General features: G+C 39.1%; 1 protein-coding gene across 1 annotated transcript; it reads left to right on the top strand.

Annotated features, from left to right (window-relative positions):
- The first annotated feature begins 3153 nt into the window (after positions 1–3153).
- LOC109747418 (uncharacterized) lies at positions 3154–8074 on the top strand. The gene is made up of 10 exons (XM_020306479.4): positions 3154–3513; positions 3874–3979; positions 4481–4541; positions 4611–4906; positions 6158–6297; positions 6383–6457; positions 6540–6630; positions 7026–7229; positions 7328–7372; positions 7672–8074. Exons 1-10 carry the CDS (start codon positions 3268–3270, stop codon positions 7755–7757), a joined length of 1350 nt encoding a protein of 449 aa, XP_020162068.3. The 5' UTR covers positions 3154–3267; the 3' UTR covers positions 7758–8074.
- The last annotated feature ends 4045 nt before the right edge of the window (positions 8075–12119 follow it).

Genomic DNA, 12119 nt, shown 5'->3' with positions numbered 1-12119 from the left:
GGGGCAGGTGGCGGAGGGGAAGGGAACGACCAACCCTACCGAGTGGGTGGGTGGGGAATGTTTTTCGTCTGGGACTAGTTTTTTTTTTAGTGGTGTCTGGGACTAGTTTGTAGAGAGAGAAGCGGGATGGCTGCTCGGCCCCGAAAGCAATGCGGCCCAGCACAGCCTAGCACGGCCCGTAGGACGCCCGCACTCTTTCTTCTTCCTGATGAACAAGAAACGAACGGGCGCCCCTAAAAAAAAGTAACAAAAGGGCGAAATCACTTTAAAAAACTGATTGATGAGTACTTTTTCCAAAGATCACTTTTTCCTTTCTGTGTTGCGATAAGTGGTGTGATGCATGTGCGCCACTTGCCATAACCTGCAAGTTTTCCTTTTTTTTCATAGATTCATTTATTTAAAAAACAAAATAAAAACGACAGATTCCTCCTAGTTGATGGGGAATCCTATTTAGCGCGCGGGGTACTACCAACACAGTATAATTAATATAATTAAGCCGACCTAACTAATATGTTTGGTAGCAATCAGGTAATGAATGAAGGAGAAACAAAAAGCATACGAGCACGTCATATTTTTTTGTGAATATAACACTTCTATTACTTAAACAGGTTCATTGCAGTCTTGGCACAACGGGTCAGTCTCATCAGGTGGCGCATCTTAACCACAAAACAATTTTAGGAGAACAAGTGTGTGACTTCCTTTATTAAGCTCGCGCCGAATGGTAGCATGATGCAATTAGTGTCAAAACAATGTTCATAAATTATTAAAAAATATTTATAAATTAAAAAACATGCATGAATTAAAAAATGCTCACAAACATGAAAATTGTTTCCAATGTTTAAAAAATTGAATTCAAAAGTGTTGGAAAATAGCGAATTGCAAAATGTTCATGCAAATACAAGGAATGACCATGAATATGTTCAGGAATTCATGAACTTGAAAATCCGTGAACTAGAAAATATATACGTTCAGGAACTCATAAATGTGCGAGAAAAATCAAACCGACGAACAGTTCCAAATTCATGAAGATTTTTTGAATTCTTGAACTATTTTTTGAAAATTCATGAAGCTTTTTCAGGTTAATATTGTTTTAATGTCGTAGTATTGTTTCATATTCACGAACACGTTTTCATTTCTCTAACATTTTTTACAATTTTTTTCTAAATTCACAAACATTTTGTAAAGTCCATGAATATTTTATCTAATTCATGATACTTTTTTTAATTCTCCAATATTTCATCATATTCGTTAACACTTTTTTGAATACAAGAATTTTTTTAAATCCCCAAACATTTCTCTTTTTTGAATAATTTTAAAAATTGCAAACATTTTATTAATTTGCTTTTTTTCATATTCATGAACTCGTAAATGTCAAAAAATCCGTGAACTAGAAATATATTTTCAAATTAGAAAAAATGTTCACGAGTTAGAAAAATTATCCCAAACTCGAAAAAGTTCATGAACTTGAAAATGATTGCGAATTTACAAAAATGTAAGCAAACTCATAATATGTTCAGGAATTTGAAAAAATATTCACGAGTTTGAATAATGGTCCTAAATTGTAGAAAATAATGATCAAAAGCAGATATTCAATGAGAGATCCCTCATCGAGTGAGCACTCAACAATTTTCAATGAGATAAATATTTGAAAAAATAAGAACCCCAGTATTTTTCATTGATATAGATATTCTTTTTATTTATTCTGACAGAAGGAGAAGCGCATTGGCTGGGTGATGTTAAATACTTGCTCGGGTTTCATAAATGAATATCTCTATTTGTGCACCTGGTAATATTTTATTATTGCAACTGGAATTACTCTATTGAAGTATCTTAGAAATGTAATTCCTTTTTTTGCCATCATGGAATACTACTAGTCTACTACAGCTAAAACTCGTAGTAAAGAATGTAATTTCAGTCATTCCAAAATCTGTATTTCGCTAATTTGAAGAAAAGCATTTCGCTGACTTGGAGAACTATTCTCACTCAATACAAAATATATCTCAAAAACTACTTTTACTGTTTCACTCATTTGAATGAATATAATTCCACTTATTCCAAAATCAGTATTTCACTAGTTTGAAAAAACACATTTCACTGATTTGGAAAATTGATTCACTCGTTACAAAAAAAAATTCAAAACCTAATATGACTTCATATTTATGAAATATCTCGAAACTTTATTTCACTTATCACAAAAATTAGTTTCAAACATTGAAATAGACAGTTTCACAAAACAATTGATATATTTCACTTTTTTCAAGTATCTTATTTCTGACATTTCAGATAACGCATTACACTCACTCAATTAAAATACTATATTCCACTTGTTTCAAAAAACTGATTACACTACTTACAAAAGATAGATTTCACTCATTTCACTAGTTTTAGAAAAACACATTACAGTCACTCAATTTAAAAAACAATTTCACTTGTTTCAAAGATAGATTTCACTTATTTTTCAAACTGATTGAAAATAATCAGCTTCACATTTTTTAACTAAAAAGTTTCACATATTTTGCACTGAAATATGTTTCATATGCATGAAAAACAATTTTTTTCCCATTTCAAAAAAATTGTTTTCACTTAATTGAAAGAACCTAGTTCACTTATTTCAGAAAACCGATTTCACTCATTTGAAACGTTGAAATTTAATCATGTTTAAATGTATTCAAGATTGATCTTGTTCTAAAGGTCTTGGCGCCAGGAGTTCAAATATATAAAATGTTTCTAAAGTGATATCATAGTTTTAAAGATATGAATGAATGAAATTGCCAAAGAGAAAAATAAAAGGCAAGATTTAATCTCGCATGCGGATGCACCTTTACGTGAACGAAAATAGAAAATGGATCAGGCATGCCCTTTATCATTGACATGGGTCTGCCATCTGATGTGACGCAATGTTGAATACGCCATGTTCTTTGGCAATACAGTAATATACATGAGATGTGGGCCAGCAAAGCGCACGAATCGCAAAGTGGACGAACGAGGTACATACCGCAATGGATAAAAAGAGCTTTGCCGGGTTAGGGTTCCTTGATCGGTCATGTCTCCATGCATTTGTAGAGAGAGATGCGGGTTGGGCCACTTTTTTTTCATTCCGGGACGAGGAGGAGGCTCGGGCTGCTCGGTCCATCCAGCCCAGAACGGCCCGGCTCGGCCGACGCGCCCACGCCACGCTCTCTTCTTCCTGAGCACGGAAGGAAAGCCGATCCAGTTCCAGTTCTTCCACACACCCAACCCCACCCCTCTCCACTCTCCGGCGAGAAGATGGCGGCGGTGCAGGTCGCGTCCGGGCTCTCCGTGCCGCTCCTATCGGCGCTGCTCGGCGGGGCCGTCGCGCTTGTCTTCCTCGCCGGGTACCTGCGCCGCAAGCGCGCCGACATCGCGCACCTGCCCCCCTCCGCCGCCGCCGCCGCCCCGGACCTGCCCAAGCAGGTCCGCCCCGCCGGCCAGAACAAGAAGGGCGGAGGGCACGCCCGCGTCCACCACCACCACGCCTCCGCCGCCGACAAGGTCCCCCATCTCATCGCATCTACACCCCCCCCATCTCGCTCGCACGCATACTGCACACTGGGATGGGATGATTGGGATCCATGATTCAACACACATAGTACTAGCTAGTACCGATCTTGCTCTCACAGAGACAGGGATCAGTCAGTGGTGTCCTCGATTCGATTCGACTCTGATCAGACAGCGCAAGCAACTGTGTTTCAATTCGATTCGGGGTGTATCGTAGTAGAGCATATAATCTTCCTAGTTCATTCATTGGTACTACCAACTGTGTTGAAATGTAGACAGGCATAGTTTCATAGACATATTGGAATGTGCAGTGGATGTGGTCTCAGCTGTATTGTATTGTGTGTTTTCTTTCAGGAGGCGGGGAAGAAGCACCACCACCTCGACGTCAACACCCTGAGGGGCCACACCGACTGTGTCACCGCGCTCGACTTCTCCAGCGACGCCTGCAACCTAGCCACCGGTGAGCCTACCCCCAGCCTCCCATTTGATCAGAATCAATCTTGCTTCGCGCGCAAAACCTTTAATTTTCCCTTGTATGAGGCCATTTATTTGTCGGCCGAAACGGTGCGTGCCTCATTTATTTGTCTGGCCGATACGGCACACCTTAGTGATAAATTAAAGGGTCTCCACCTTGGCACCCCTCATCCGGTTTGCAAAACGTTGCACTTGTTTGACCAATCACGGCTGCTTCCCTGAATTTGTTTGATATTTATATATTTGCTGCTTCTCGTGGCGCGGATGGAGCTGTGAAGATAGTTATTTGTTTTGTGCCATAAGTTTCTTATTTTTTTCTCGCACGGACCAGTTATTTGTCGGGCTCATACGGCTTGCTTAGTGATAATTAAAGGGTCCTGCCTTGGAATGATTCATCCAGTTTGGAAAAACGTTGCACTTATCGACCAATCATGTCCGCTTCCTCGAATTTCAATATTTATATGTTTGCTGCATCTTCTTGTGGCAGTATGCGCGGATGGGGTTGTGAGAGTGTTCAGGATCGATGATGCCTCAAGCAAGAGCTTTAAGTAAGTCATTTCATTCTATGCGAGTTAGTCCTTGTTACAACATATTCTAACACCAAGAGAGTTTTGCAGGATTCTGAAGATAAACTTGCCTGCTGGGGCACATCCCACTGCCATTGCTTACTCAGAAGGGTCATCATCCGTTGTTGTGGCAGCACAGGCGCTGTTAGGCTCGTCGCTCTACATGTATGCGGATGTTGGTGCTCCTCCAACTGGTGGAAACAAACAGCAGGGCAAGCTTTCTCCTCCTGAGATCAAGTGGGACCACAAGAAGATTCACGGCAAGGAATCGGTGCTGAACCTTGCGGCAGCTCGTGCAACTCATGGGACTGGTGATGGGAGCACAATAGTGATTTCTTGCTCTGAAGGTATGGGCTGTGTACTTTCTTAGGATTGTTTCCATTTCAAGTAGTTACTCTCGAATCAGGATTGCTTACTGCAGTAGCCTTTAAATCAAGATGCAATGACCTGCGAACATGCATAATTACTGTGTTAATTTAGATCTTAATTTTTGTTTCACCATTCATTATTCACCATGAATTGTAATGCCGTATATGGAGCTAGAGCTTTTTTCACGTATGCTGGAAGCAGTACTGTACAGTGTAGAATGTTTACTAAACTAGTAGCTTTAATGATATTTTCTAGACTAGTAAGCTTTAATGAGTAATGCTGCACCATGTTTCACTTATATATATGGGAGTACAAATATACTAGACATGTTTTTTTGCGAAAAACAAAAATGCTAGACTTACGGGAGGAGGGTAAACAAAAGTCCATAGGCCTCCCCCCATAAGTCTGCCATTGCTCTTGGGAGTAATATACACTCTTCACAATTAAGTGCTGATTAACGGGTGCATGGTGACCTGACTGGTCTCTAATTAGCCTGGATCTCTCAGGTGCATGGATATAGTGGGATTGAGGGTAGCAAGGTTGCAAGGAGTTTTTTTTATCTTGGGGCAGGTATGATGTTTTGAGTGGTAGAATAAACACCAGTTTATAAAACTGGATCAGTCAGGGAACTGGTCAACCATCTGCCTCACCGTTCAGTTGTCCGGATCAACCTGTCCAACCGCTCTACAGAATTAATTGGGCATCAATTTTTGGTCATTTTGTAAATATGTTCTTTGAAAAGACCTAATATGTTATTACTCGCTTGCAATACCATTATAATGAATTGATAGTCCAACTGGTGTTGTGCTTTCTGCGTGCACATAGTGTTATGGGTTGAGGTTCTCTGTTTAGCACTCGACGGTGTCTCTCTTCCCAATCTGTTAGCCGGCAAATTAAAGTCGCACTTACTCTTTTTGCTATCGGGTAGCGTGGGAAACGTGGAGGCCCACCATGCTTCGATTGAGGAATTGGGCAGTTATGGCATGCGACTGTTTAGGGGTAGTAATTTAAAAAAAATCACCTCTGCTTTCCTTTCTTGATCCATGAGCCTGAAGTTCTGCGTCTATTATTTGCGAAGCAACATTCAAATTTTTGATGCAACACATGTGCACTGGGAATATGCAGACATATAACAAATTTATTAGATATAATCATGTGACATTATGTACTTAATTCCAGGTTACAAGTTCTATTTTGTATTAACATTTGTTTTTGAAAACTGTTTGCAGCAACTGATATCAAAATATGGCATGGAAAGAGTGGCAAAGAGTTGGGAACAGTTGACACTAATCAGTTGAAAAACAACATGGCTGACATATCCCCAAATGGCCGCTTCATTGCTGCTGCAGCTTTCACTGCTGATGTCAAGGTTGGTAGAGTGTTCTTTGTAATAAAACTCACTATTTTGCCCATTAACTGTCTCCCAGTTACGATAGTATTCACATTTTCTTTAGGTGTGGGAGATTGTTTATTCGAAGGATAGTTCAGTGAAGGAGGTTCACAGGGTCATGCAGCTCAAGGGTCACAAGGTCAAATTCCTCCCTGCTTACATTTTATTACGCAAGTTTCAAACTATTCCTGTGAGCAGAGACTGACAGGTTTTGAATTCAGAGTGCTGTCACTAGTTTGTGTTTCACTCCGGATTCTGAGAAGATTATTACTGCGTCGAAAGATGGTACCATCCGGGTATGGAATATCAATGGTATGTTCTATATTTACCAACAGTTGTGCTTGTTGATTTTTAATATGTTAACCCTGTTTACCGGAAGTTGCCATAAAGTCATGTCAGCTTCTTTTGTATATATATCCTTTTTGGGATTGCTCGGTCTGCATCAAGAGGATAATGCATGAAAACCTTTTTTTTGCCTTTCTTCACCAAGGTTGATAAGCCCTTCATTACAGAAAATGTTAATCGATCAGTTAAGCAATCAGTTTAGGCTATTGATATGTAGTGGACATGGCCAAAGTTGTCACATTTGCATGATTATATAATCTCTTTTGAGGTCATGGCACTTGTCAACTGTAACCCTGTTGTTTGTCAGATATTGCAATGTACAAGTCTTTCTTAAGGGTTAATGGTTTCTGTTACTTCTGCAGTAAGGTATCACCTTGATGAGGATCCCAAAACCTTGAGAGTTTTGCCAGTCCCTCTGCATGATTCAAAAGGCTCTACTTGCCTGTATGAACACATGGGCATCTCCCCAGATGGTAAAGTTCTGGCTGTAACAAGTGGATCGACGTTGCAATGGCTATGTGCAGAAACTGGTGTGGTTTTGGATACAGCCGAGAAGGCCCATGAAGGTGTGTAATTTTTCATATTTTCCAGGGCGAATCCTCTTTAGGTTCTCCTGCTCTAAAAGAAAAATGTATGGGCTGACGTGTTTTCTGTATATACTCAGGTGCTATTTCTGGCATTGCGTGGGCTCCACGGACAATTCCAAATGGTAACGTTTTATCTCCATTTCTTTTGTGATCTGCATCTCTGTTGTTTGCTAGATCTTGCACTAGAGCTCTTAGGAACCTGCTTAGGTTAGTAGTGCAAATGCAATGGAATTTGTGGACTGGATCTAGTTAGTTTGTCAGCCCTTGGCGCACCACAATACTGATATATGATGGCTGATGGACTTCATGTGTCGTGCTCACTCATCCTCGTCACCATCTTGTAAATTATTTGATCTAGTTTCATGCTGGAAATATTATGTGTTTAAGGTGTTAAATCACATTGTTTGTTGATTTTTCTCAGGTGGTGCTCCTACGTTCATTCTGGCGAGTTGCGGGGACGACAAAAAGGTGAAACTGTGGTTAGCTCCGGAGGTCAGCTCGACATGAGCGTCTTGATGGCGTCCTCTGCTAGATAGCTTCCCCGAGGAAACAAAAAGAAACAAGGGAAGATTAAAACCTCAGTGTTCGCAGTTCGGTTCCTTTGAGCTTGAGAGTTGCCCAGAGTCCTGGCTGACGAGAGTTTTACAGAAAAAGAGAGATAACGTGTTGTGTAAACGTGCATTGTACTATAGTTTCTCTGTGAATCTGTTGTTTTCTGAAGGTAACTAAAAGTGTTTTTGCGGTGGTTCTTTGAACTATAAACATAGTAGTCCGTGCGACTATAATATATATATGCTATGATCTGCAGACCCATAGTTTCTATCTATGCATGCCCCATAGTGATGTTTTCAAAATGTTCGTTGCATAGATTGGTTTTGAAGCATTGCTAAATTATCAAGGAAACGAATGTTTTTGGAATGTCAAATAAAGCCTACACACCAACCTTTGGAAAATAACTGGACTACCAGCAGATTCTATGCAGCATGCACCTTAATTGACTTGAAATGGAACATCAAGAGGATACAAACACAGTGAGTACACACTTAACCTTTGCATAGCTATGATGCACATAGCCAACATTAACTGCATAGTTAGGATGCAATGCACATAGCCAACATCAACGCACGCGCACAAAAACACGTCGACAAATAGCAAAGTCATAAAACCAAATCTATGCCAAAAAAAAAAAGCAATCAGATCCGACGTCCCAAATGAACCGTCTGACCCAAATTGCGTTTTCAGTGGACTTACTTGTAGCCACGTCCTTTACAGATCCAACTGTCAGCAGCCCTATTCAATCTCCATCCCTTCTTCTTCCCCAGCCGAATGTACCACCGATTGAACCGTCGACCACCACCGCCCAAAATAGATGTCTCAAGCTTAGTACAACTTTGTATTAAAGTTAGTGTAAAGTTGAGACATTTATTTTGGGACGGAGGGAGTACTAATTATTGATGATATGGTTAGGAAAGCGGAGATTGATGCACAAATGGATGTAGAGTATATGGCGATATGCTTGTAAGACTTTTTGTTGTTGTTGAGAAAACGCTCGAAAGACTATTGAGCCCGCTTCGGCAACACCCCCTCCGTCCTGGGCCTGGCCCATTTTTTTTAACCTACAAAAAATAGGAGCATGAAGTAGGATTCAAACTCTCTACCTCTTGGTTTACTTTCACCTGTTATAACCAACTAGGATAGCTCCCTTGCTGTGCCTAGTTACTTGTTTTTCTCTTCTTGTTGTGCATCTTCTCAGTCTGGTTTTCTTATTTGTTTTGCTTTGCTTGGCCTTTTTTTCTTCGGTTTTACTCGTTTTTATTTTTCTTTATTCTTCTTCTTTTTTCTTTTCCTTTTCATTTGCTTAAATTGTTGAACTTTTTTCAAATCCATGAACATCTTTTCAAATGAATGAAAGTTTTTCAATTTCACAAAAATAATTAAATCGATGAAAATTTTCAATTTTGTGAACTGTTTTTTGAATTTTGTGAAATTATTTGTTAAATTCATGAACTTTTTTTCATATATTTGTGTACTTTTTTTATGTCATATTCATGAACTTTTTATCAAATCAATGAACTAGTTTTATCAAATTCGTGAACATGTTTTCAAATCAACGAACTTTTTCAATTTTGTGAACTTCTGCCAAATTCATGATTTTTTTGTCCAATTCATGAACTTTTTTAAAATCGATGAACTTTTTTCTGTTCCGCAAACTAATTTGTCAAATTCGTGTACTTCTTTTGAACTTGTAAGCTTTTCCTTTAATCCATGAACCTTTTTCAAATTTAAACACCAACAACTGGTTTTTTCATGTAACAAAACAGCGGCAGTAGAGAAACCGAGAAAATATTGTGAGGAAACCAAAAAGCGGTCAACGCAAAGTGAAGGAGTGAGGTACTTGGACCACGGCCCACTAAGGCGAACTTGAGCGCCAACTTATCTTTCGGGTGCATAAGGCTCCAACGTGGGAAAAAGTTTGCGAATTTGAAGAAAGTATGCAAAATTGAAAAAAATCATCAAATTGGAAAAAATATTCACAAATTTGAAGAAAGTTTACATAATGGAAGAAAGTCCATCGATTTGAAAAAAAAGATTCATGAATTTGAAAAATTAGTTCACAAAATTGAAAAAAGTTCATCTATTTGAAAAAAGTCACAAATTTGATATATTTTTTATATTAAATAGTTATTTCACATGAGGCCGCCCAACTGCGCCTGCCTTTTGTCATGCCTGAAAATATGGAAAAATAAAACAACAATTTTGAGTAACTGTTAAATTATGATTTTAAATACTTTTTTCTTCAAACCTGGCATGGATACCTACCATGTGCATGCCCACCTATTAGCAGAAGTTAAGGTCATTTCATGAATGTCCAAAAAAAGATCATGCTCAAAGTAGGGTGTGCGGGTAGGCCAGAAAGCTCCGTTTGAGAGCACATTGTTTCTCGACACCAATTCTTTTTATTGGCTTGTATGACCAAGTCAAGGCATCATGCCATTTTTTCTGTTTTCTACAAATTTTGATAAATGGCCGGACGTGTCGCAACTTGCATACGGTGTCGGAAATCGTTCAAACCTAGCATGCATACCTCATATGTCTGTGTCAGCAAGAAGTTGGGGTCATTTATCCATAGTCCAAAAAACATCGGTTGAGAGGACTGTGCCATAGTAGGTCAGACGGGTGCATCCGTGAACATAAAGTTTTCCCTAATTTGAATGCTTATGTTATTTGTAATTTCTGTCATTATCAATGAACATGAACATTTTCTTATATCCTAACCATTTCTTGAAATTTGTCAACAATTTGGCGCTGAGTGTTGACGAACTGAAAGGCAACATGTTCAACAGTTAGGCTTGGCGGAGATGCACATCATCAGATGAATGTGTGGCCACATAAGGAAGGACTGGGTCCAGAATGATGATATACGAGACAGAGTTGGAGTAGGACCGATTGAAGAGAAGTTTGTCCAATATAGCCTGAGATGGTTTGGACATATTCAACGCAGGTCTCCGGAAGCTCCGGTACATAGCGGATGACTAAAGTGTGCCGATAATGTCAAGAGAGGCCGGGGTAGACCGAACTTGACATGTGAAGAGTCCATAAAGAGAGAACTGAAAGACTGAAGTGTCACCAAAGAACTAACCATAGACATGGGTGCGTGAAAACTTGTTACATGTGGCAAAACCATTAGTTAGTTGCGAGATCTTATGAGTTTCAGCTCTAACTCACCTCAACTTGTTTTGGAGTAAAGACTTTGTAGTAGTTGTTTTTTTTTAGTTGTCAACAATTTTGGAATTTCAAATTGGGTATGAAAATTTTACAAAGAACACCTTTTTCAAAATTGTAAACAAATTCGAACAATTGATGAAAATTTTGAACAAGAATTGCAAACCTGCATTGTTTTACATTTATCAATCTTTTTTGAAACACAAACATTTCATAAGTTGGTGATTTTCTTTCGAAAATGGGAACAATTTTTAAAATTCCAGAATATGTTATAAACTATAAGCAATATTTGAATAGGTTCAAAAAGAACAATAAAGTTTTTAAAGGAGACAACTTAATTAACAAAAAACAGAAGAAAGAGAAAAATTGAAAAAAACGCTTAGGCCTTGATCCAACTAGGTGACTAGGAGTGGGCATAAAATTCTGACCAACCGAATGCCGAACCGAAACCAAAACCGAAAATGGCGAAGTTTTGGTTTTTATTGTTAGTGCAGTTAAAACCAATTTTTTGTTGTAATAACCAAATTCAAATCAGATTCGGTATTAATAAACAGTATAACCAAAAGAAAACCAAAGTTCAGGCATCCAGTACGAGGCTCCCTCACATGTGTCGCGCAACACCAAAAGAAATCCAAAGAATATGTGTTCGGCCACGTAGGATACGAACGGCCCAATGCATGCTTGTTCCCCACGTGAGAGCTAAGCCATCTAAGTTATTGCCAGGCTTCGTTGTCCACCTAATTGCTAAGCCATCTAAGTTTTCTGTGGCTAGCGAAGCGGCAAATCTTTTATTTGTTTAGTGCCGCATCCCCTAGGTATGCTCAAAGGGTAAAGGTGCTCGTGGATATAAGAGGATGACTCACAGGGGAAGCGCTGGACCGCTGGTAGCTACTCCCTCCGTTCCAAATTACTTGTCTCAAAAGTGGATAAAAATGGATGTATTTATAACTAAAATACGTCTAGATACATCCATTTTTGTGACAAGTAATTCCAAACGAAGGGAATATGTCGTAGCTTGTAGGTACAGGCCACAAAAAGGTTTCCGGTATAAATTGAAATCCAAGCCGAATCAGTCGGTTAACCAAAATATCGCTTTGTTGTATTGGGTTGACATTTCGGTGTTTAGGTTTGCTTACCTAATTTTCT

This window comes from Aegilops tauschii, chromosome 5 (assembly GCF_002575655.3).
Source record: "Aegilops tauschii subsp. strangulata cultivar AL8/78 chromosome 5, Aet v6.0, whole genome shotgun sequence".
Classification (NCBI taxonomy): domain Eukaryota; kingdom Viridiplantae; phylum Streptophyta; class Magnoliopsida; order Poales; family Poaceae; genus Aegilops; species Aegilops tauschii.
This window is presented reverse-complemented; position numbering and strand designations above follow the sequence as displayed.

Coding starts and splice junctions, on each gene's coding strand:
- LOC109747418 (XM_020306479.4), top strand. CDS start 3,268: ATGGCGGCGGTGCAGGTCGCGTCCGGGCTCTCCGTGCCGCTCCTATCG. Junction 4,542..4,610: donor GCCTCAAGCAAGAGCTTTAA/GTAAGTCATTTC, acceptor AGAGTTTTGCAG/GATTCTGAAGATAAACTTGC. Junction 6,458..6,539: donor TGCAGCTCAAGGGTCACAAG/GTCAAATTCCTC, acceptor TTTTGAATTCAG/AGTGCTGTCACTAGTTTGTG.